The sequence below is a fragment of the Abramis brama genome (genome assembly GCF_963993115.1).
Source record: "Abramis brama genome assembly, chromosome: 6".
NCBI lineage: Eukaryota > Metazoa > Chordata > Actinopteri > Cypriniformes > Leuciscidae > Abramis > Abramis brama.
The window spans coordinates 6,230,232-6,256,927 of record NC_139968.1 but is presented as its reverse complement, the minus strand read 5'-3'; the positions used below and the strand labels follow the sequence as shown (position 1 = coordinate 6,256,927).

General features: G+C 40.1%; 1 protein-coding gene across 4 annotated transcripts in view; it reads left to right on the top strand.

Annotated features, from left to right (window-relative positions):
* klc4 (kinesin light chain 4) overlaps nt 1-26,696 on the top strand; it is a 37,269-nt gene that overhangs the window by 2,373 nt on the left and 8,200 nt on the right. The window contains exons 2-14 of one of the 4 annotated variants that reach the window (XM_084116636.1): nt 7,504-7,774; nt 8,690-8,920; nt 10,020-10,089; nt 11,090-11,318; nt 13,169-13,256; nt 13,983-14,084; nt 15,071-15,244; nt 15,504-15,603; nt 17,098-17,147; nt 22,491-22,558; nt 23,044-23,152; nt 23,236-23,355; nt 26,203-26,343. In XM_084116636.1, coding sequence (XP_083972762.1) covers nt 7,526-7,774; nt 8,690-8,920; nt 10,020-10,089; nt 11,090-11,318; nt 13,169-13,256; nt 13,983-14,084; nt 15,071-15,244; nt 15,504-15,603; nt 17,098-17,147; nt 22,491-22,558; nt 23,044-23,152; nt 23,236-23,355; nt 26,203-26,208 — 1,596 coding nt within the window. In that variant the 5' untranslated portion in view covers nt 7,504-7,525 and the 3' untranslated portion in view covers nt 26,209-26,343. Of the gene's footprint in view, nt 1-6,384; nt 6,493-7,503; nt 7,775-8,689; nt 8,921-10,019; nt 10,090-11,089; nt 11,319-13,168; nt 13,257-13,982; nt 14,085-15,070; nt 15,245-15,503; nt 15,604-15,714; nt 16,339-17,097; nt 17,148-22,490; nt 22,559-23,043; nt 23,153-23,235; nt 23,356-26,202; nt 26,344-26,696 lie in introns of those variants that run through there. The other 3 variants (XM_084116634.1, XM_084116635.1, XM_084116637.1) reach the window with 3 other exon arrangements.

The following is a 26,696-nucleotide window of genomic DNA, read 5'->3' as shown; positions in this document are numbered from 1 at the left end:
TTCTTTGCAATTATAAACGCAACCAGCTGGATATAAACTAATGCAAATAGATGGAAACAATAGTGACATTAAACAACCGCTTGAGGAACTACTAATGTTAGCTGTTCTCCACCAATGCAGCATCTAGTCTACAAATTAATTACTTTATAATGATATGAAAACATGTACGGTATACATACCGTTTCATTGTCTGTTTTATATCTGCATCTGAAGTGTTAATGATCGCAGCCTCACGCGTCAAAACAAACTCCACGAGGCATCGGTGATGGTTGTTATTGCGCCTCTAGAGGTCACTCTCGTGTGTATAACGACAGCAGACCCTTCTCAGCCGGAGGAAACACAGAATAACCCGGTTGTTCCAGCAGTTGGTTATCAGTGCTGATTAATCGGCAAAAAAAATGCAACCTCCAATTTTTGGTGAAATTTACTAGCAACTTTTTTGGAGGGGCGTAAAGTAAAATATTTTCTGATATTATAATGAAGAAAAAGCCTCATTAAACAAATGAAATTGTTGAAAAGAATTTTCTGTTAATAAAATATCTTAACAAAACCATTTATTATTAAAGGCACACAATGCAGTTACTGTTTTTCTCAGACAGCGCCCCCTAGAGTCGCAGTGGAGTACTTGTATTTAACGTTACTGTCGTAAATACCACTCTTCCGACCGCGCTTTCTTCGTCGACTCTGCCATGATTCACGTCTGAAATGCGTGTCTTCCATAGAGACTGTTTCATATGTTGCTGATGTATGTGACGTCGTGCCGTAAAGCAAGTCGTGATTCTCGCGAGATTTGTCGGGGCGCCACCTCTCAAACCTGCATTGCTGGTTTTGCCAGCGGCGTCCACCCCTGCTTTGCGATCGGGATGAGTCGCCCAACTACGAGTTCGTTTACCATCTAAATGATTTAGATGCTGTTATATTAAGGCACAAATCTTGCATAGTGTGCCTTTAATAGATGAAAAAATGTTGCGAATTCGCAGTAATGTGGTGCAACCAACATGCAGAAACTTACAGAAAAATAAAACATAAAACTAACCCTAACCCATTATGACTTTGTGTTAAGGTTGAAAGGTTTCTTGAAACAGTTTATCTTTTTATGACTCTGAAAGGTGAGTTCAGGTTGTAAAATGTCATGCGGTGCGACTCCCTTAACATTTAACGATATTATGAATTAAAAATAAGATGTGTATAATCACGATTGAGTTTAAATTTTAATTTTTGTTGAAAATGGTATAAGAGTCTTTTAAAATCATATAAAACCAATATGTGTCTTTTCACCGTGGCCACTCTTTGTCAATGACCCAGATGCGTTTGAAGCTTGTAAGGACTTGCCTGTAATAAGGCATTAGAGGCCATGAATCACGTTAGTTCTACACTGTTATTGAATTCAAACACAGAGACATTTAGGTAAGAAACCCTTCCCCATTGACTCAACAGATATTTAGATGAGGCTTTGGTGAATCATAAAGCTGTCCGTGGTTTCTCAAGAAACAAAATACTGAGCATGGACTAGCTGCCTTTGAATCAACTTTCAGCAACTAGGGAATCAAAGCATTGATTGAAATCCTAATTCGCTGTAGTAACAGTCACAAGACATGGAGCAGTTCAAGGACTGAATCATAATGGTTGTCCATTGCCCAAGCTTTTGTCCATAAGTCTTGTCCTCAGACACCTGGAAAGATGTGGAGGAGGATTCAGTAGATCTGTCAAAAGCAGTCTTTCCTTATCTTTATGAAGTTGAATCTCCCGAAAAACCATCCAGGCCATAATTTACCTCAGAAGACAAAGAAAAAAAGTATATATTTTGAGGAAAGTAAATCTGGTAACACTTTACAATAATGTCCCATGCATAAACTAACATTAACTGACAATGAGCAATACATTTGTTCCAGTGTTTATTAATCTTTGTTAACAGTATTAATGTCCATGGGATGTCCATGTCTGCCCGCACACGTACTTGTGTTGTCCAGGTTTCTCAGATTTTGTCACTGACTCAATTTTTGTGTTCTATTTCTGTTTCTGTTTCTGTTGCCATGGCAATCAGAGAGGGTTGAGTGGTTAGTTCGGGAAAGGCTGGAGAACACAGGCATCACACAAGTGTTGTCTTTAGCTGGTTCAACATGCAGTGCTTACAAGATTCAGGAAAGCACAATTTTAGGTTTGCTATCAATTTTAAAATTCTGCTACTTACACACCAAGATTTACTGTGTGCGATTTTGATATTTTCTGGGATTTTTTAGAGGCCTTAAAACACAAACTTTTGAAAACGTGCTTTAAAGTGTACGTTTTTGAAAACTATAGGGGCTTTCGCACACTGTAAACCCGAATAAGTTGGCAAAACTCAAAAAATTTAAGGCAATCAGTTGCCTCAAATTTTTTAAGTTAAGAAATTCTAAGTTTAAGTAAGCAGAACTGGCAGATTTTTATTTTGTACTTATACATTTTAATTTTTCTTTACTTGAAATGTTTGAGTACACTAATTCATATATTTAACTTAAAACTTTCATGTAATCTCAGCGTGATCACTTTTATTAGTATAAACTTAGCTAGCTTTAACAAGCTAGTTTGTTAACATACTAATTTGTTATTATGTTAACAATAGTATGTTATACAGTAGCACTTGTTGTATGAGTGCAGCAATATAAAGGTTTTATTTGCTCTCAAATCAAGCTGCATTCTCCAATTGTCTCCATGATGGTAACTATCCTAAAACCAACATTAACTGAAATTCTTCTAAATTAGCATAACAAAACATTAATCACTACTAAATCTCCCACTAAATCTTGCACAAAAAAAACATTATATTACACTTAATTTTAGCATTTACTCTCCCTTTCGAGTGCCATCGGCAAAGCATGCTGGGAAATAGACATCCCAGCCGTTTCAGTTAAACTTTAGTTTTTGTCTAAACAGTTCAGTTTACTTAAAATATATCAGTTCTGTGAACTTGAAAGAAAAAGAAAGTGCTAAATACTCATAAAAGTTAATTTGACTAATTAGTTTAATTTAAGTTTGTCTTACTCAAACCAATTAATTATTTTGAGCGTTAGGGTTTCCGGAGGAACCTTTTCATAGTTACTAGAAATATTGGTGGAAGTTCCCGGATTTTGACGTGTTCGCACCGCAGGAACGAGGAACGATTTTAGTTCTAGGAACTCCTTTTGGAGAAACTAATTCAGCTCCTACTTCAGAGTCGGTCTATTATAGCCTATATATCTACTCCAGAAACTAACTCTATGAACATGGAAAACAGTGATAGATGGACCTCTTGACCTTTACGCTGAGGAGAAAATCCAACACAACTTTGAGCGGACCAGGACAAACATGAATATGTATTTCTGCTCAGCAAAACTGGACATCAACCACCCGACATACGCTAATATAACTTTTCAAATACTGTCTACTTTCTATGTATAAAAGTTCTATCTAATAACATATTAAGACAGGACTTTTAGACAGAACTTAAACTAATGAACACGGAGAATGCGAGCACTAGGCTATGTGCTCAGGCGTTCTCAGCGCCGTCAAAATAAAAGTCACAACAACAAGTGAGGCTTACGTCACTTCAGAGTTCCTACTGGCGGTGCGAATGCAACCAGGAAAGTTCCTAAGGGAACCATTAGTTCTCGGGATCCAGCCTGGTGGAACGTTCCTACAACTAAGTTCCTAGAATTACCCGGTGCGAAAGCCCTCTATGCCGTTATCGACTCCGTGTAAACTACAAAAATATGAATCAGTGAAAACGCTGACGTCATGTGTATTACGTGTTCAGCCTATAGGCGCATAGTGTTTCTTTACCTAGTGACATCGCCACCTACTGGCCTGGCATGAATAATACAGCGTTTTTAGTCATTTTCATAGATCTGTGTGAACGGGGATCGGTTTGATAACATTGTCGTCTGTATGCGAAAAACACGAAAGAATATTTGTCCCATTTTTAGTACATCATTGTCATGTAAATGTACCCTAAATGCACACATGCAGTAGTCTAATCTAAACCTAAAAGGGAGACAGGGGTAGCTGTAATGGCCATGCCAAAAGGCACACAATGCTACAACAGAAACTATAACCCTAACCCTTTGTATCCACACCCTAACAGGCAGCTTTCGCAACCAGAGACCTTTCTGCATTACTCCGACCTGCAGATACACACATTTACTAAAAGGCTACTAGTATCATATACTAAATAACTGAGGATCACACACTACTCAGCCAAGCCCGGTACATATTGTAGGATTCTGGAAAGATGACCAATCGTGGCTCCTAAACGGTGACTCTACGTCGTACATTGAGAGAGGTTCAAAGACGGTCGTTGTCACGGTTTGCTGCTGAACGTTTATTCTCCTCCTACTGGATGGAATCATATTCTGGAGTCTGGTCCATCATACATTATGCGATTTTCTGTGAAATCTGTCAACACTGACTGCACAAAATCTGCAAATAGCTTCAACTCGTCTAGACTGCAAATCGAGCCCAATGCCCGTGCATTTCCCATGATGCTGTAGTTTGCATAGAAAGCCTCAATGGGGGAATTTTGTTCTTCTAACAGCTGTGGCTGGCCTTAGTTATTCCTTTCTGGTTAATTATTAAAAGAGGACTATCAGAGCAAGGGTTAACTTCCAAGTCAATGATTTTCATTGTGGAAATGAACGTGTAAAAGAAAGGTATAGCCACATTAACCAATGACATGAATATAATTCTTTGTATATAGTGTTTAATTTCATTAAACTGTTTTGTTAAAGCCTTTTGATGCATTATAACACATGTATTCATTGTTATTCTTATTGTGAGACGGAATGGACTATTATCCCTCTTGTGACGGGTCAGTGTTGGATGCGAGGCATTATTGATTCAGCGGGATCACGTGACCTGTGGAGGCTGAATGAGTGGGTATCACAGCATGAGACTGATGTTAACGGGGATTCAGGGTCAAGTGTAAATGCGTCACAACCAGCAGATTTTAAAGCTTATAACTACTATTTTGGAGTGAAGCTTCAAATAATTGTTTGACAGGAAGTATTGACTGGTTTCAGCAGATGCAGCTGTGATTTGGTGGTTTCAGAAGAACTGAAAAATGAGTGCTTAATTGGTTGGACTGTTGGATACAAGATAAAGGGCACAAGTTTGGTCGATTTTGGTTGAATCATGGCATACAAGTAAATGTGATTAATAATTTACAGTGCCCCATCATGCTATTTTAAAGGTTCCTAATTTGTTTTTGAGTCTCCTACGATATGTTTAATCGTATTCAAAGTCAAAAACAATGTTCTCATAATATACATGGCAGCATCACCTCTTTTCTCATAGTGTCTGAAACTGTAGTGTCATTCTAAACCCCTCCTCCTTCTCTGCTCTGATTGGTCAGATGGCTCAGTCTGTTGTGATTGGTCTACTCTGCTCTGATTGGTCAGATGGCTCAGTCTGTTGTGATTGGTCTACTCTGCTCTGATTGGTCAGATTAACCCAGTCTGTTGTGATTGGTCTACTCTGCTCTGATTGGTCAGATGGTCCAGTCTGTTGTGATTGGTCTACTCTGCTCTGATTGGTCAGATTAACCCAGTCTGTTGTGATTGGTCTACTCTGCTCTGATCGGTCAGATGGTCCAGTCTGTTGTGATTGGTCTACTCTGCTCTGATTGGTCAGATGACCCAGTCTGTTGTGATTGGTCTACTCTGCTCTGATTGGTCCGATGGTCCAGTCTGTTGTGATTGGTCTACTCTGCTCTGATTGGTCCGATGGTCCAGTCTGTTGTGAATGGTCTACTCTGCTCTGATTGGTCAGATGACCCAGTCTGTTGTGAATGGTCTACTCTGCTCTGATTGGTCAGATGACCCAGTCTGTTGTGATTGGTCTACTCTGCTCTGATTTGTCCGATGGTCCAGTCTGTTGTGATTGGTCTACTCTGCTCTGATTGGTCAGATTAACCCAGTCTGTTGTGATTGGTCTACTTTGCTCTAATTGGTCAGATTAACCCAGTTTGTTTTGATTGGTCTCTACTCTGTTGTGATTAGTCAGACTGTTGTGATTGGTCAGATGGCCCAGTGTGTTGTGATTGATCAGCCGCTTACAGCATGTGTCAGAAACCAAATGCTCCCTACCATATCTAAATTTCAATTCTGGATCTTCCTCAGCACTTGATACTCAGTGATATGGACAGTAACGATGGCGTACATTTTTCAGAGTCAATTCCAGTAAATTCCAGCGAGTCTTCAGTCTTTGGCAGGCAGTGTATCAAAGTGGATTTGCTTTGAATTTGCAGCTCAGAAAACAAACATGTCGACAACACGAAACATACTCTTACAGTGTTTGAGGGTGGGTGAGGACCATTTGTTTCGTGCAGGAAGTAAAACTGGAATTACTGACAACTAATTTCAGGCAGTTCAGAATCGCTTCTTTCTTTTAGGAGTCAACTCTGTTTATCTGTACTTTGATCTTTGAAACTTTGCAGATCTTTTACATTCAGAAACAGCTATATTACATACTACGTGAAAGGTAATATCCAAAAAAGCATTATATGGGCACTTTAATTGTTTCCTTTGTACATTTTTTAACTTGCTGTTTAAGATTCATACACAAATGCGTAATGATGCATCATTTTTATGTCATCTTTAGTACATCTAAAATTGTATATTTATTTTTCATAATGCACATTATAATGTTGTGATGCCTATTGCCTATTGTCTGTTTCATTTAATGTTTAGATCATTTTTATAATAAATAAAACTTTTTCCAGTTATGTCAAGCTCTAGAAATTGTTATTTGTGAGTAAAAAATAAAGATATTTAAAAAAAAAAAACTGTAAATCACAAATTACTAGAAAACTCATAGAAATTCATTGGTAATTAAACGAGAAAATTCAGCTATTGAATCTTCAATTGAAAATGATGTTTTTTGTAATTATTTTAAATTATTTTAATATACTGCCACTGAGGACCTTTGTCATTACAGCAGAAGTACCAGAAATATAGTAGTACTGGCTGATGGAAAGAAGTGTTATTTTAGCATCAGTGATATACTATTATAGTTTTGGCTAATATTTTAAATGAGATTTTATTTTTATGTTTTTGTTTTTACTTTAATTTTAGTTAAAGTTTTAATATTTTTGTTGTATTCTTAAAAGTTTTAGTTAGTTTATGTATTTATTTTAAGTGAACCTAAATAAAAATTAGAAATGTTACCTAGCGGAAAAAATATTATTATTTTTTTAATAATCTATTTTATTTCAGTTAATGTTTATTTCATGTATCGAAAATGTTTATGGTTTTAGTTTTAGTTAACAATAATAGCCATGATTAAAAGTCCTTAAGAATTACACTCTTTACTTGATTGTATAAATTGGTGATTGCAATTTTTAAATTGTTTTTCTGGTAATTAATAGTGATTGTCACATATGTGCTGCATTTCTATACGATTTTGTCAATATGTTGCAATTTAATGTGCACAGTAAATAATCCTCATGTCATCCTCGAACCCTGACCTCATCTATACCCCTCTTCCTTCAAGGCCTCCTGACCTCTATCAGAGCATGTCCACCATGGTTTACCCCCATGAGGAGCGACTCGAGAAGCTGACGCAGGAGGAGATCATCTCCAGCACTAAACTGGTGATCCAGGGTCTGGAAGCTCTCAAGAGCGAGCACAACTCCATCCTGCACAGTCTGCTGGAGACCATCCAGTGCTTAAAGAAAGATGAGGAGGCCAGTTCGGTTCACGAAAAGTCCAACCTTCTGCGCAAGTCAGTGGAGATGATTGAGCTGGGCCTGGGTGAAGCACAGGTGAGGGATGACTCCATTATGGGATCCTCGGGGCGAATGGGTAATGTGAATACCACTGAATTTAGACTGTTATTAGCATGTGTTATTGACTAACAACTTAGGGGCCAGACTTACTAAACAGGGCAAATTAGCACGAGACAGCATTCCCATAAATGCGCCAAAGTTCTGCAGCTGATCTATTGATAATTCGCAAATTAAAGAAAACAACAGACGCAGCCAGATCCTTTCCATAATGACCAACACAATCTAACAAAAGGAGCGCTAATTAGCGTAGGGTCGCAAACAAGCAGAGCCAATGATAATCAGGTGTGGGTAATCAACTAACAACTCAGGCACAGCAAATAAAAATTGCATGGCTGGGCAAACTATGCGTTCGAATGGTGTCTCCCTCTGGCTTTCCAGATAAATGTAAAATAGCGGTAAATAAAATATTCAGTACAGAACAGCATAAAATAAAGTATAGTGGCATTCATTATAAACAACATTTATTATAATCCAAGCTTAAACAAATTAATTTAAAGTGAAACTGAAACTAATGACGTGTGGCAAATGCACTAAACAAATAATTGGTCAGTACCGTATTATTATGGAAAATACGGTACTGAAAATGTCCCTTTATCTTTGACGATTTGTTTTACTTGTAGCATTTATTCTGGGATTGCCTTATTGGTTTGTGAAAGGCACATGTGATTTTGGCCAAAATTATATTGATGAGGCATAATTTTGCTGTTTACTGTTTGAAACACCCTTCACATCAGGAGTGCGCATACAGTATAATGCTTATAATGTTGATAGGCAGCTCACTAAGGATTAAAACAAATATAATATGTTTTTCTTAAGATTTGCTCGGCATGAAAAGACATTGTGCTTTTAAAGGTAATATAGTTATAGTAAGAGTCATGATAATGTGTTCAGGTGATGATGGCCCTGTCCAGCCATCTGAATGCCGTGGAGTCGGAGAAACAGAAACTGCGCGCTCAGGTGCGACGGCTCTGTCAGGAGAACCAGTGGCTGAGGGACGAGCTGGCGAACACTCAGCAGAAACTCCAGAAGAGTGAACAGAGCGTCGCACAGCTGGAGGAGGAGAAGAAACATCTGGAGTTCATGAACCAGCTCAAGAAATATGACGATGGCACCTCGCCAGAGGTGAGTCTTGCTATAGGTGATGAGCAGCATACTGGTACAAGAAAAACAGAGCAATACCATCATGTTCATGATCTAGGCAGGTGGAGCTGGGGAGGTGGAGGGGTTCAGAGGAATAGCTCATAGACTATTTTACTGTTGAGCCAGCGATCTCATTGGCTGCAGGATCAGCAGAGGCCAATCAGCTTGTGCCATGGTAATGATGTGATCGTATGTAAAGGACCATCAGCCCTCTAGAGTTTAATGACTAACTATATAAGAAAAGGCACACTTTACAGTATGAAGGTTTATGATGATGCTAGGTTCAACTCTCTGTGTCAAATCATTAGTACTAAAACTACTAAAACTAAATAACACCGGTGTCATTATTCACATTTGTCCGTCCATTTAGGTTAACAAAGCAAGTTGACTTGTGTTTGGAAATTTATTTGGCAAATATGTTGAGAAGTGTATCTCTTGTGTTTATTTTTATACATTTCTATGTCATTTACCAAATTAAAAACTAAATGACAACATTTTCGGTGCAAGAAACTTACATTCTAAGTGGACTTAAAAAAAGAGGAGATTTTCCGTCTTATCTCCTCTGCTGTTGTAACCTGACTCCTCTTGGGAGACGAGCCATGTCCTTCTTCCTGGATGTGTAGCCAGCATTGATTTATTTGCCTTGTAGATCGATGACTCAGTTTTGCTAGATAAAGATGTTACGAAGGAGACGCGCCTCATCGTTACTGTGTGATGAATGAATGAACTGTATTCCCTCCCTGGCAAACAGGACGCCCTCTCCTTTACTCCAGACTAATGTTCTTCATTTTTCTCTTTCTGCTGTGGGAGGATCTGAAGGCATTATCTGTTCAAATGACAGTTCCCTCCAGCTTGTAATTTATATTTCATGAAACAATGTTTCATGCTGTTACTTCCTGAATTGATGGAGCCATTAACATTTAGAGACTATAAAGACAGTCATGCATGGACAGAGATGCAATTGACTATAGAAATTCACAATAAAATTTACATTATAAGACAGCACAGACTGATTATAAATGATAATTATGCCAAATTGAATATTACAATGATTTCAAAATGTTCTTTGGTTTTGTTTTAGGAAGAGAAAAATAGTGAGACTCCCAAAGATGCCCTGGACGATTTGTTTCCCAATGATGAAGATTACCAGGGTAAGGAAGTATGCAAATGACATGACACAGTCCTTGTCATGTGTTTTATGAATATGTTTTGATAGATATTATTGGTCACAGGGTTTACTTTGGCTATGTTCACTGTCAATCCAAATCCAATTGGAATCTGATCTAAATTGTTGACTGTCCTCACTGATCTGAATTGTGTGTCTTACGTGTTTTACGGAATATCTGCTTTGCTTTCTATGGAAATGACGTTGCGTTAGTAGGTATACGCCAAAAACAACAACAGTTTATCGTGACATTAATGCACAACAGGTATCAATGCCTGTCAGTCTCTTGTGGCCAGACTCCATTACGCTCTACTACCCAACAGTCAATGCAGCGTTATGTTACCAAAGTGTGGACTCTGAAGTGAACCACAAGAATGGCATTTTTAATAGGGCTGGAGAAACCATACAATAAATGTTTTCTATATTAACAATAGCTATGTTTCCATCCACCTATTTTATGCACATTTTGGGATATTACATTTAATAAAAAGCACTGAATAGAACTGCCAACATGCACATTCATAAAATGCGCATAAAAAGACGCATGTGCTTAATTGATGGATAATTGGTGTATAATTTTTTATCCGATAAGAAGACATGCGCATAAACTACGATGAAAACACATTTACTGAATAAATCCCTTCAAGCGACTTCGCCTCAGCAGAGGCTGTGATTGGATAACTGGAGTACCCAGCGGACCAATCGCATCGCAGCATCTCAAATGTTGGTTTGGTGCTTTAAAACGCAATAAATTTACGATGTACGAAAAAAAGCCACAGATTCTTCCCTGATTGCCGCAACAATTTTTATTACTGATATTTTGTGCTAATTTCCCAGGAAGTGATGTTTTTGTTCTCTTAAAACACGTGGGATGGAAACAGTGCTTTATAACAAGTGTTTTATGCGCTATTCAAAGCTTGTGCACATGTTAAATCCCACCTCTGAATGGAAACTCAGCCATTGTGTCTCTCTGTCGCCCCCTTCAGTCTCCCACCAGCACAACAGCGCCGCGGTGGCTGCCGCGCAGCAGGGGGGGTACGAGATCCCGGCCCGCCTCAGGACCCTCCATAACCTGGTGATCCAGTACGCAGCCCAGGGCCGGTACGAGGTGGCCGTGCCTCTCTGCAAACAGGCTCTGGAGGACCTGGAGAAAACCTCTGGACACGACCATCCCGATGTAGCCACCATGCTCAACATCCTGGCTCTGGTCTACAGGTGTGTGTGTTTGCTCATGCCCAGGCCCATGTTGAAGCAGATCTCAGGCATTGTTTACTCACACTCGTGTCATTCCAAACCTGTATGTTCTTAGTTACATGAAACACAAAAGGAGACATTTTGAAAAATGGCAGTAAATGGGCACTTTCAAGCATCATACAGGACACAAAAGCCTCATTACAATGGCCAACACCGGGGGTGGTATAATGGCCAACATTTAAAGGGGTGGTATAATGCCCTTTTCACAAGATGTAAAATAAGTCTCTGATGTCCCCAGAGTGTGTATGTGTTTTAGCTAAAAATACCCCACAGATATTTTTATATAGCATGTTAAAATTGTCACTTTTTGAGGGTGAGCAAAAACGCACCATTTTTGTGTGTCCCTTTAAATGCAAATGAGCTGCTGCTCCCGGCACAGGGGGCGGAGCTACAATAGCTTGTGTCCTGCAAATGTCAAAAACTTTTAGCCTTTTATGTTCAAACCGGAGTCAGACAAAGATGGAGAGACTCAAAAGTGACAACATGTAGACAACATTTCTGAATGGTTAATTTATGTAGCTTATGTGTAGTTATCTTCTAGTCATTGATTAGCATATTCTGTCTTGATAATCTATGAAACGAGGTTCGTTGTTATGGGAAGAAGGAGGCGGGAACCGGCGAACATTCAAACAAACTATTAATAAAATAAACCAATACAAAATGAAAGTAAAGACAGCAGGCCCTCACGGACGACTGCTGTCACAGGCTCTGGGACAGGCTCCTGTTATAGACAAAACAATCTATAAGTCGTGTTCAGGGGGCGGGTTTATGTAAATTCTAGGGTTGGTGATGTCACTAACCCGGGAGGAAGCTTGTGTAGTCTCTACCAGCCGTTTGTTGTAGTCCTTAAGAAGTGATTTCTTTAAAAGAAAATATCTCCCTTTGCTTTGAACTTTGAGCGTTGTAACTTTGCAGATGTTGTTTATGATCAAACAGCAACATTACACACTAACTAAAGTTAGAAAAGTGAAATCATAATCAACCACCCCTTTAACCTCTGGCTGGTAAACACCTTCAAACCCCCACTGGTCAGTGGTGATGATGTAATAGGTAGGTGTGGCTCTGAGGGTCCGCCTTCTTTGAGGTGGAAATCTTCTCTGGTTAATTTCTTCTGTTCAGTCAGTCGAGATCAGATGTGTGTAAAAACATGAACACTCTGGAGAGCCGCTTTACATTATTGAAGTTGAATTTCTAATTGAAAGCAACACTCATGTTTATTAATGTAAAGCTGCTTGTTTTAAAGCAGTTATGATTTTGTTATTGAGGAAAGTGCGCAGCACATATTTGCACATTCATATTTGCATATTTGTATTGAAGTTCCAGTTCCCCATTATATATTATTCCCCACATAAAGTCATTTGTTGGGTTTAGAGCAAGTAAATGAGTGAGTAATTGTGAGTAAATGAGGACAGAACTTTCTTTCTTTAACCAGCAAGACTTCCTTGGTCAACCAACTTTTCATAGAAGAAATAAAGTCATTTGTTGGGTTTAGAGCGAGTAAATGAGTGAGTAATTGTGTCATACTGGTTAACCAGCTTCATCAACTCAGCAGAGTAAAGTGCGAAATAAGTCTGTTTATGTGTTTGGAATTACTTAATCATTCTATACATTTCAAATTATTTCAAGATTTTTTTATTTTTGAAATTCCTGATTATTTTCAGCCTCTGACAATTCTATTAGCAATTTTGGCTAATTTGGCATGGAAAACAAATTCTCTATTACTTAATGTGGAAATATATTTAGTCAAAAGAAGTTTGCCCACAGAAATAAGCCTTTTGAAATAAGACTTTATTGTCTTTCTTTTCACTCAGGGACCAGAATAAATACAAGGAAGCGGCCCATCTCCTTAATGATGCCCTGTCAATCAGAGAAAAGACCCTGGGCAATGACCACCCAGCTGTAAGTAACTCAAAACATGAATCTGAATACTGAATCTGTTTTTGTGCAAGTGAGATGAGTAAATGCATGATCGCATTTAGTCTAGAACTATAATAAGCATCATATACACCTCTGCACTTACTCACGATTCCTCTCAGCATGAGGCAGGAGAGCTGTCAGTCAATAAATGAGAAAACAAAGTAATTTCCATTACTTATTTGAAAAAGTAACTCCGATATTTTGTTTTAAATTGGAAAGTAATGCGTTACTTTATTAGTTACTTGAAAAAGTAATCTGATTACATAACTTGGATTACTTGTAATGCATTACCCCCAACAATTACTCAAAATACAGGGATGTATATATAGTAGTGCTTGTGGTCATCTGGTCTTAAATAATGTTCTCAAAAAACACAAAAACATTATGTTTATTTTTTCAGAAAATTGTTTTCTCAGAACATTTTCCAAATGTTTTTTAAATGTTTAGAAATGTTTTAAACTACTTGTTTCAGAATGTTCAGAGAACATTCAAAAGTATTGTTCCCATAATGTTTGCAAAATAAAATAAAATGTTCTCATGACCAAGAATACAAATAAATAAAAAACATTTAATAAAAAACACTGGACGTTTAGAGCATCCAGAGAACATTCAGAAATGATCATAACTCAATGGGAACGTTAGCAAAACGTTCTCAGAGTATTTTTTGGCAGCTGGGTAATCAGTGTGTGTATTCTGTGTCTGATCCAGGTGGCGGCCACCCTCAACAACCTGGCGGTCTTGTATGGAAAGAGAGGAAAATACAAGGAAGCAGAACCGCTGTGCAAGAGAGCCTTGGAGATCAGAGAGAAGGTACTATCACAAATGCTTACCCTGTTCATTGGGGTACAAAAGCCTCTTTTCTCAATTGATTAAGATGATATTTATATAAACTATGACTTGTTAATCATATTGTAAAGGCCCCAATATACTCACGGCGAGTTACTCACCGATATGAACATTTAGGCCGATACCGATAACCGATAAATCTTTATATTTGAAATCCGATAACCGATATATTGGACGATAAATCTAAATCCAAATTTTTTGATCATTTTTGAGAGCCTGATTACAAAAACAAAAGTCTCAAGCGCACAATTATAATGATGAACAAGTGCGCTCTGAAGTGTCTCAGCTGAAGGAAATAATACATTATATATATGATTTAATACATCGGCCATTTTCTTATTGGGCCGATAACGATAACATTAAAACTGAACATATATCGGCTGATACCGATAGGGTGGCCGATATATCGAGCATCACTAACACTGAGTAAACACAACAAAACACAGCAGTGAGAAAACAGTTCAGAAAGCATCTGATCATAGCGATGTGGATATGTCGGCAATTCGGCACTCAAGTCCAGTCAGGTCACGTTTATTTATATAGCACTTTATACAATAGATTTCTTTAAAGCAGAACAGTGTTAATCTCTTTCAATAAGAGGTACAACTTCATTTTCTACTATAAAGCAGCTCTCCAGTGTGTTCATGTTTTTACACGCGTCTGACCTCGACTGACTGAACAGAAGAAATGAACCGGAGAAGATTTTTAACCTCAAAGAAGGCGGAGCCTCAGAACCACACCCACCTATTACATCATCACCACTGACCAATGGGAGTTTGAAGGTGTTTACCAGCCAGAGCGAACCTTTCCAGAAAGTCGCGCTGTTTCCAACTCCAAGCAAACTTCGTTTTGTCATGATTTTGTTTCGAAATAACAACAGTTCGATCTTTGGTTTCGCTTGAAGTGTGTATATTGGGGCTATAATTATTTCACTCTCTTTCGTTGCTCAGGTGTTGGGACGGGACCACCCAGACGTGGCCAAGCAGCTGAATAACCTGGCCCTGCTCTGTCAGAACCAGGGGAAGTATGAGGAGGTGGAGTATTATTACTGCAGGGCTCTCGATATCTACGAGAAAAGACTCGGACCTGATGACCCTAATGTTGCCAAGACCAAAAACAACCTGGTGAATATAATCAGCACTCATCTTGAATCCAAACCAATAAAACAGCCTCACTCATTGTTCAGAGATCTATTTGCAGTGTAAAACATTAAAAAGAGAGAAAAAGACAGTTCAAATTCACACATTACACTATATATATGATATACCTATACACTACTGTTTAAAAGTTTGGGCTCTGGAAGATTCTTCAAACATCCTACATCTTACATTTTAATTTAAGTGCATGCCATAGTTGTTAAAGAGTTTTATATGTCCCCTGCAGGCTTCATGCTATCTGAAACAGGGCAAGTACAAGGAAGCTGAGATTCTCTACAAAGAGATCCTGACGCGCGCCCACGAGAAAGAGTTCGGATCTGTAGATGGTACGATGATTGCTTGATCATGGCACTTCATTATTCATTAGCTGACAGACTGCATGCTTTCTTACTATGGCGACATTATAAACCTGAACTGTTGTCATTGCTGAATGATAGAAATTGATGACCTCAGCATATCGTGACCCTTCTGCACATCTGACCTGTGGTTTACAGCCGTGGATTTCACAGAAATCCGGCAGCAAGCACAACCAATAAAACATCATTTTAGCAGCATGAACATATAGGATTAATTCACACTTCTTACTGGAGACATCGGGGTTTGGGGGAGGAAATGTTATGAATATTGGTCTTGTCATATATTTATATATTTTTTTCTGTGAAGATGAAATGTATTTCAAATATAAACGCTATATTAGTGAACTGCTTGCCTGTGCCAAGCAAAATACTCAATGTGAATGTTTAAAAAATAAATGTGAAAGCAGAAGTGCGAAGAACTTTAGTGTACAAACAACTCAACAGATGGTTTGTATGTGTGATTTCCCTCTCGTTTGCTTCTTGGAAGTTTTACATTTTTGAGTTTTCTGTATAAAACAGTCATTCGTTCTATCACTTTCTTTTCTTTTCAAAATATCATCATTTATTGTCATTATTATTTTATGGGGTTTTTTATGGAAAGATTGATTATCTTTTCAGAACAGGCCGATTTGTCTGTTGTTTGATTTTGTTAATCATTTTTATGTTGATTTTGCACTTCATTCCAATAAATCAACTTGATTATTTTCTTGATTTCTCTACATCTTCTGTTTCACATGTTCCCAGCTAACAGGGAACATTTTCAGGACTTTAGCTAGCGTCTGCACAAAACGTTATTTATATGATATCGTTCATAGAGCTTTTTTTTCTGAAACGTTTAGCAGGATGTTCATCAAACGTTTGTTTAAATGTTACTACTTGTGTTTCAGAACATTCAGCAAACATTCAGAAGTAATGTTCACATAATGTTTGAAGAATGATAAAATGAAATGTTCCCTTAACAGGGTTCCCTTAAAAAAAACGTCTTTAAAACATTTACGTTGAGAACATTCAGGGAATCTTCAGGAATGCATTTTTTATACCTTAATGGGAACGCTAGGAAAACGTTCTCAGAACATAATGTTGTTAGCTGGGTTCATGCTAAATTTATTTTTGTGAACTTGACATTTTTAGTACATGTTCATGTGCATGACAGAACTTTAAGAAATTAGTTACTGCAATTATTGTTAGATCCTATACGGGTAGTGATCTGAACAAGTATTAAACTGAACTATGAAACTCCTACATTTGTAACCTAAATCTAAAATTGAATGAGTCGTATCTAGAGATCAGAATATCACACAGCAATACCATGGCAAGTTTTGCAAAATCTATGATAATGATTTTACAGTAGTAGCAATAAAATTGGTAACTATATTATTTGGCAAAAACTGTTTCTGATTTTGCCGTGGTATGTTTGGTAATGGCCGACTACAGTAGCAGAACACTGTTTCTCTGTGTCTACAGCTGAAAATAAACCCATCTGGATGCACGCTGAGGAACGAGAAGAAAGCAAAGTAGGTTTGTGTGTGTGTGTTTGTGTGTGTGTGTGCAATACTGATATGCTCATGTGGGCGGCTGATATAGTGGGTATAGAAAGTCACCACACACAAAATAGTCACCTTCTGTTGCTTGCAGCCTGAACAAAAAAAAAAACGTCTCAGCTTACGCATGTAACTATGGTTCCCTGAGAAGGGGAACGAGACGCTATGTCATCTAGAGGGCGCTATGGGGAATTTCTCTGGCTTGACCGGTGTCTGAAGCATGAGTCTAAACATAACAATGAACTTGACATTAGCAGGCGGCAGCCGATGACGTAACTACAGGTGAGACTGTGAGAATAAAAGGGCACCTGTGAAATACGTCGTCCACTTCTCGTCTGAGGGAGACGTGTGCTGGAGTACCTGAAGCATGGCAAATGGACACAGTGTATCGTTCCCCTTCTCAAAGAACCATGGTTATATGCATAACCTTAGACGTTCCCTTTCGGATGGGAACTCGTGCTGCGTCCCCTAGAGGGCGCTAGGGGGAGCTTGAATACCCACACCGCCATGCTGAGGGATTTAATGGTTGACATAAGACAAAGACTCAAAGGAGTCCGCATCCTAAGGTACATGTCAGCGGCTAATTCCCTATGGCCAGAGTCCGAGCTAGGAAAGCCCAAGAGCTTGGTATTCATAGGAACACCTTTAAGGGAATATCATCATAGATTGGAGCTTCTTGAGAACGGAGGCCTAAACAGGATGAGCGGAGGAGGCCTAACTACGCTCTCTGCCCAGGCCAGTTTCCAAGGAGGCTCACAGAGAGCCTAACCACTCGAACTATTGTTAGACAGAAACTCTGAGGGCGGAGGCCTCTCAAAGCGAGAGGAGGCCTAACCACGCCCTAAGAAGAACAGATATTAAGGAAGCCCTGAAGTGCCTAGCAACTTGATCTAGCTGGCCAGGCGAAGCTCTGCAGAGCGGAGGCCTACAATTACTCTTATAAGGAGAGGAGGCCTAACAACACACCGCTTTAAGGGAGTGGCCAGGGAGGCTCGCAGAGAGCTACCATGCTACCTGCTGGAGCTCTAGGGACGAAGGCCTCAACACTGCGTCCTATGCCTATAGCAATAGCAGGCGGAGTTCAGGGGAGCCAAATAGTGCTCCATTTTCAAGCAGTAACCAATGAGGCTCAGTTTGGTCCCTAGCTGACTCAGAGGACAGAGGCCTGAGCACTATGTCCCAAACCACCTAGGGGCACCAAGGAGACTCGCGCAGAGAGCCAGCAACTCAGTGCTACGACATAACTTAGCTCTAAAAACGAAGGCCTAAGCAAGACGACTCTCTGAAATGAGAGGAGGCCTAACAGCGTTCTGCACTCAGGGAAGCTTACAAGGAGGCTGAAAAGAGCCTAGCGACTAGAGAATTGCTATGCAAGCAGAGCTCTGGAGTGGAAACCTAGGAAACATTCTTTAAAGAGAAGGCATGGAAATGCTCTAAATAAAATCAGTAGCCAAGGAGGATCAAAGGGAGCCTAACAAATCAGTACTACTACCCAATCAAGCTCTAAGGACGGAAACCTCAACTGAAGTTCTCAAACAAGAGGAGGCCTGCCATGTGTGCCAAGTGCCTAACATCTTGATACTGCTGCCCCAGGCGGAGCTCTGAGGAGTGGAGGCCTCAGCCGAAACTCTCTAAGCAAGAGGAAGCCTAACACCACTCCTCTGTAGAGGCAACAGGTAAGGAGGCTCAAAGAAAGCCTAACAACTTGGCAGTACTGCCTGGTCGAGCTCTAGTGGTGGAGGCTGTAGAGACTCTCAAATGAGAGGAGGCCTAACAACGCCCAACACTCAGGACAGCTCCCAAGGCTCACAGAGAGCCTGCATCGGAATGGAAGGCAGAGGAGCTTCCGAACACAAACAGTTGCCAAGGAGGCTCATTAAGAGCCAAATTGCCTGATCGTGCTCTGAGGATGGAGGCCTCAACATGATGACTCTCAAAAGTGAGAGGAGGCCTAACTACATCCAACACCCAGTATGGCTTACCAAGGAGGCTCACAGAGAGCCTAACTACTTAATATTGCTATCCAGGGGAGCTTTGAGGAGTGGAGGCCTCAACAAATCAACTCTATAGCGAGAGGAGGCCTAACAATGCTCCATAGAACAGACAGCAACCAAGGAGGCTCAGGGGGAGCCTAACGACTCTGAGTCTACCGCCTGGTCGAGCAGGCCTCAGCATGACGACTGTCTAAAGTGAGAGGAGGCCTAACTACATCCAACACCCAGGACAGCTTACCAAGGAGGCTACTAAAAAGCCTTGATATACTTGATATAAAGTGACTCTCTTTAGCGAGAGGAGGCCTAACAATGCTCAATAGTACAGGCAGTAACCAAGAAGACTCAGAGAGGGAGCCTAACAGCTCAGTAAACCACCAGGCACCAGACAACATATTCACAACAACCCACATGTGCAGATGTTGATTTTAAAAACATCATAGGTCCAGCTTCAGGGTGCTGGTGTAAACACGTGTCAGAGCCTCTAACACACCCCTACTGACCTCAGTCAGGGGATGGAAGGGGGGAGGTGGGGAAGGAACCCTCTGGGACCCTGGAACACACAGCACGTTTACTCTGGATCACTTCACTGAGATCTTTTCTTCTCCTTTTGGCGTCACGCCTCCTCCGTGCTCTACCCCTCGAAGAAGGGGGAACATGAGAGGTAGCACTCGCCTTCTGATTAAGTCTGCAATCCTCGAACCGGGACAAGTCAGACCCCTAAGAGGCTTGAGGCGAAGACCTGGAACAGCACGGTATGAAGATCTTAAAAGCTGTGGAGCGCGCCTTCACCTCCCTAAACTTCCCGACCACCGCCTCAACAGATGTACCAAAAAGTTCGGAAGCCAAATAGGGAAGATTCAATGTGGATGCTTCTCCCATCGAGAGATAGCTAGCCAGCGTCTCTGCGATTGTAGGCATCGACACTTAACCGTGTTTCCCGCATATGGGCAGAAAACGGCTTTCCCCAAGATCTCTCCACCTCAGCATGGAGATCTGGGAGAAAGGGTAGGCTCGTTTGAGCTGAGCGGATATGTCCCTTTAATGGGTTAGTTCACCCAAAAATGAAAATTCTGTCAGTAATTACTCACCCTCATGTTGTTCCAACCCAGTAAGACCTTCGTTCATCTTCGGAACACAAATTAAGATATTTTTGATTAAATCTGAGCTGGATCACTCCTCCATAGGCTTCTAAGACATTATAACTTGCTGGCCCAGAAAATGTATTAAAGACATCGTTAATATAGTCCAAGTGACTACAGTGGCTCAATCTTAAGTTTATAAAGCGACGAGAATACTTTTTGTGCGCAAAAAAAACCAAAAACAACGACTTTATTCCACTATTCATTTCCTTCTCTCTGGGCCTCGAGTTATTTCACGTAGTGTTTTAGCGCAGCGTGTCTGTGTTGCACATCACACGCATCACACACATGACCAGCGTCGGCCAATAGTGAGCCTACGTGTGACGTACAACACAGATGCGCTGCGCAGTTATACTACGTGAAAAAATTCGAGGCCCAACTGACACTGACTGCGTTTCCACAGCAGATCTAACTGTCAGTATCGTGGGACATAACATCCAGCAGCTCGTCGTGTGTGGGGCAGGCAGGCTGAGAACGCACAGACACATCGTGGCGCTCAACAGTCTCGTCCTGCTCATCTTGGCTTGAAGCCAGGAGCGTGCTCACTGCTGGATCAGACGCTGTGAGCTATAACACCATCCTGATCCTGCAGCTCGTCAGCTGCTGAACAATGTGAAATATGCATGCCTTTCTCGAATTCATCAGCCAGCTCCGTCTGCAAGCCCCACGATTTCAGTCCCCTGCTCGCCTCGGCCACAGCAGGTCCTGCACCGCGAGGCACAGGTGATTGTCCCAATTCCCTTGAGAAAAGGGACAAACGAGAGCGGAGTTTCTTCATTGAGAAGCTCTAAAAATGCACACACTTAGCCCCATCAAGGACTGAGCGTGCATGCTCCTCGCCAAGGCACATAACACACATTTCATGTGTCATGAGGTGTGAGATCGCACACACTTTTTAAATCCCTTGGCACTTTTGGTAGCCGTTTCAATCGCCTTGATGTTTTTCACAGGTGCCCTTTTATACTCACAGTCTCACCTGTGGTTACGTCATCAGCTGTCAAGTTCATTGTCGTGTTTTGACTCATGCTTCAGACACCGGTCATGCTGGAGGCATTCCCCATAGCGCCCTCTAGGGGACGCAGCAAGAGTTCCCATTCGAAAGGGAACACACAATGCCAGTTTCACACTTCACACTTTACACACAGTAACTCCCCCCATCCGGCTCTGACAAGACCAGGGTTTTCCAACTCTACATAGAATTGCTAGTTGGTCCATGGAAATGTTTACAAAAAAACAATGTAGAAAGAAAAGTAAAAATAATAAATAAATAATAAGATTGTGATTAACATAAATAAATAGATTAAAATAAATAAATAATAAAAGAAGATTCGAATAAATAAAAAACAGATTAAAATACAAATTTTATGTTTAAATTGAATAAAATAAATAACAAACATTAGATTAAAAGGAAAAAAAATCTATTAATAAATGAATAAAATATAAATCGATTAACATTAATTTAATAAGAAAAGAAATAATTAGATTCAATTAAACAAATAAATAATTAAGTTACAGTACTATAGTGAGTAGAAAAAAAACTATTTATTTTAAATATTATAAATATTTTACAAATAATATTTTACACTTATTTATAATATTTATTTTGCACAGTATACACTGGGTTATTATATAAAAATTATTATTTTTAGGTTAGTCCCTCGCATGAGAAGTATCATATATGGGATCCGTGGACCGTGGCATCTAAACCATTGAAACCCCCGGACTGGACCACTAGAGAAAGCCCTTCAGCCGCTGTATGGCTGCTGTGCTGGTCTGCTCAGGGTTACTGGGCTGTTGAACACACTGGTATTATAGGGCTGTAGGTTCTCCTCAGTCTGTCAAAATTTTGCATTGTCCTTCCCGACAAGTGCTCCAAAAGAAACATCCTCACAACAGGACGCTGCCATTGTATGATGTTCTTTGGCTGGTAAGATGTAATGGGGTTGTGCCAGACTTCTTTCCACAACTTGTTCTTTTAAAAGTACGGTAAATATTTTGAAAGGAGGTTGTGACTATATACCCACTGCATGTGTATGTACAGTAAACATAGTTTCCCTTTCTTACTGCAAACCTGTCTGGATGATTGACAGCTGAGAAGATTTTGAAACTTCACTTTCTCTCTCTCTCTCTCTCTCTCTCTCTCTCTCTGTGTCTGTGTGTTTTCCTCCTCTTCTTTCTTACAGGGAAAGCTGGCAGATGGGAATCATTATGGAGAATATGGTGGCTGGTACAAAGCCTGCAAGGTGAACAGGTGAGAAAAATCAGCCGCAGTTACTTGCCTCGCTGCTAAAACAGTTTTCTGCCTTTCATTCAGCGGAAAACGCTTAAAGTCAGCATTTAACGGAAGCTGCAATAGTGTTTTCAACCCTACTGTGACGTATATCTGAGTGAAACGCTTCTGGAACAAGAACAAATGTGGGCGGGGCTTGATTTTGTCCGTGTGGAATTGATTGGGTGGTTGTGTTTGCTATTGGTGGATGTGATGTGAGTGACAGGTTATAGCCCCGCCCTCGTCATCAGAGAATAGATGTTACTGCAGGGAGGGGAAGTTACTCTGATTCAAGTTTACAAGGACTGTGCAAACACTGTGCAAAACAATTAAATAATACTGCAACACTTTATGGACTTAATAAAACTAACCAAAAACAAATGACCAATGTTTTTGCTGCTGATGATTAAATTTGATGACACACATGAAAGTGATACTAGTGTGCATGTGTGTGTTTTCATGCACAGCCCCACAGTAAACACCACGCTGAGGAACTTGGGCGCTCTGTACCGTAAACAGGGGAAACTGGAGGCGGCCGAGACCCTTGAGGAGTGTGCCATGAGGTCCCGCAGACAGGTGCAACTTCTATAATCACTCTACTGATGCATGGTGGGAAACATGATGCCTTTGTAACGCGTGTGTGTGTGTGTGTGTGTCAGGGAGCGGCAGTGGACCCTCAGAGAGATGGAGAGAGGCGGAGGAGCACTGCATCGATCTCCAGTGTGAAGTACGACTGCAGCAATGAAGCCGGAGAGGAGGGCAGTGTGGAGTGGAATGGGGTGAGGGAATAACATCTTTATCACTTAAAGTTGCTGGAAGTGTACAGAGCCTGTCAGGGAACATGGTGACAGAGAAAATATGAGATGGAAGGAAAAATTATATTTTAGTATTTTTGCATTTGCTTGAAAAAGCATTGCATTCCCCTGAGAAACATTGACTTCACTCGCAAAATTATTGCGTTCACCCCTCTGTCATAGCGTTTGCTCACAAAACATTTGCGTTCTTTCGCAAAACTATTGCGTTCCCCCTGTGAAAAATTTTGTTCACTTGCAAAACATTTGCATTCCTCAAAAAAACATTGAGTTCGTTGCAAAACTATTGCGATCCCTGAGTAAAATTGCCTTTGCTCACAAAACATTTGCATTCTTTCGCCAAATTATTGCATTCCCCGTAAAAAATGTAGTTAGCTCACAAAACATTTGTTCGCTCGCAAAACTATTGCAATCCCCGTGAAAAATTATGTACTCTCGCAAAACATTTGCATTCTCACTAAACTATTGTGTTCCCTTGAGAAAAATAGCTTCTGCTCGCAAAACTATTGCATTCCTCAGTAGAAATATTGCGTTTGCTTGCAAAACAAATTTTCACTCGCAAAACATTTGCGTTCTCTCGCAAAACTGTTGCATTCCCTGAGAAAAATTGCGTTTGCTTGCAGAACATTTGCGTTCCCTTGAGAAAAATGACATTTGTTTGCAAAACTTTTGCATTCCTCGAAAAAAACATTGCGTTTCCTTGCAAAAAATGTCTCACTCTCAAAAGCGTTCGCTCGCAAATCTATTACGTTCTCCTGAGAATCCTTGCATTGCAGATAATGTTTGCTGTGAACATTCGATGTGATAACCAGTTCAAATGAATGACTACATGTGTCTGTGCAGATCGATGAGAACATTTCCATGCCGCCTGCGACAGATTTTTTTATGTAGAGATTTTCTAATCTCTTTTCCATCACACTGCAAAGAAAATTAGACAACTAATAAGAGTTGCTCTTTCGGTCACGCACTTTTAGTATTGAAGCCGCTGCCGTTACATAAAATTACTGTTTGGTGGCGCTCACAAACAGGCTATTTTGCTAATCGACAGTGAACAGCAGAAGAAGAAAGCGGATTTCTGCTTTTTCATAAGCGCCACCTACTGTCAGTGAGTGGATTTGCATATTTATTCAGCCTATCTGCCAGTGTTTACACATCGGTCTGAACAGACAAATGAGCATCGGAACTAATTTTCGTGCAGAACATTCGTGTTGGTGTGATGAGTTTTATCTCCTAAAAGCCCGTTCACACCAAGTATGATAACTATAATGATAACGATAAAGATATAATTCTAAAAATCGTTCTTAACGTAAAATAATAGCAGTTCACACCACCACTATAACGATAACAGCACAGAGAAACAACATCGTTGGAATCACTTTCAGAACGATTTTTTCCAGCTGATGAATGACGAAAACATTGTCAGCCAATCAGAATCCATCCTGCTGTGACGAGCTCGAGCATTTAAAGCGACAGATGACAAAACTGCAGCACATACATTAAACAGAACGATTCTGTGCGTTGCTAATATAGTAATCATTATAGGTGTCTTTATACTTATCGTTCTTAGTGTGAACGGGCCTTAAGAAAGCAGAATTTAACATTTTTATGTGAGTTTTACTCTGCGTAGGTATTGATTATTTTGATTATTGGATTAAATATGAATTATAAGCCATTATGTAGATTATTAAATACAACAACCCTAATAAAACTCACACATTATAGCTTAATTTTCGCAGTTACTGCACAATAACGCAGCCGTGTTTGCTGTGACGGTCAGTGCTGCACTGCAGTCTCTTCAGCGTGCCAGAGTGGCTGTCGTCCCCTGCTGATGTCATATCCTGTGTGACATCAGTGATATGTGATACTCTCCAGTTAGCAGTCATCCTCTCCTTACCCACAAAACCCTGACCACTGACACTAATATTACATTACTGATGTTCTGATGCTCAGCCATGATCAGCAGTTACTGCAAAGCTATATTTAACCTACTATACAATTAAACGTCTGTGATTATAAAACAGAAGTTCAAAATGTGAAACTGACCGCATATAACGGTCGTATTCCAGAAGTAAGAAGGTTTGCATCTTAAGCTCATTCCTTTACCACGGTAAAATCACTGTAACAGACGTCCTCTCGGGGCTTATTGCTGGTTCAGTCCTGCTTAAAGTCCCCCTGTGGTGTAAATCCAGCTTTTAATGTTGTTTATTCATCTATGTGGTGTTTTTAATGTGCTTTAAGACAAGCCATGTGTAAATTCATAAGTCGACAGCATTGCTGAGTATTTTCTCCTTAAAACTGCAGTGAACCAAAGACAGTCTCAAAAACACGCTTTGAAATCGCTGGTGTTTCTGACGTCACAAACTACCTTGTAACCAATCAGATCAACGTGTGATCGTCAACCAGTGGATCTCTGAGCTGAGCGAGTGAGTGGAGGCGGGGCTCATTTGCATATTCATAGAACCGCGCATACTAAATGAGGCAAGGGTGTCGAGTTACATTCAAGATATTTTAAGGCATGAAGAAATTATTTTCACAGGAAAAAATGCTTAAATATGTCATTTTGGTGATTAAAGATGAGTTTTAAGGGATAAAATGATTGACTACAGGGGGACTTTAAGATATTTAAAGACCTGAATGTCTCTATGCTCCTTTATGGACAGACACACTACCTTTACTTGCTTTTCAGTGATTTCCTCCTGATGTTCCTGTCTCATTTGTGCTTTTGTGTCCTTTCTCTCTCTCTCTCTCTCTCTCTCTCTGTGTGTGTCTGTCTCTCTCTCTCTCTCTCTCTCTCTCTCTCTCTCTCTGCATTAGGCCTAAGCTCTCATCATCTTCCTCTCTCTGCTCTTACAACAAATCAAATTGCATCTGCCTGATCTAAATGGATCCCTGTGCCTCTTCCTCTCCGCCGGATGGAGTCCAGCACAGCTTTGACTGTTTGCTAGGGCTGAAGGGATATCATCTTACTTCCCCTCCCTGTGTATTCTTGGCCTCGCTTTCCCCCTCTCTTCCACACACTGATCACTCGTTCGCTCATTCCTACTTGTTCTCTGCGTTGTCTGTTTTCATGCCTACACTGTTAACTGTATAGCACTGATTTATTAACTGTAATCTACAACCTCAGTGAAACATCATGAATTCTCATCATGAACGGGACAAATCAAAAGACAAAACTATACAAAATTATATTTTCATGACAGCTACGCACATTTCACACCAAATTCTCAAAGTTGTATTGGCAAGATTTCCCAAAACAATTATTATAATTATTATAAATATATCTACTGTTCAAAAGTTTGGGGTCAGTG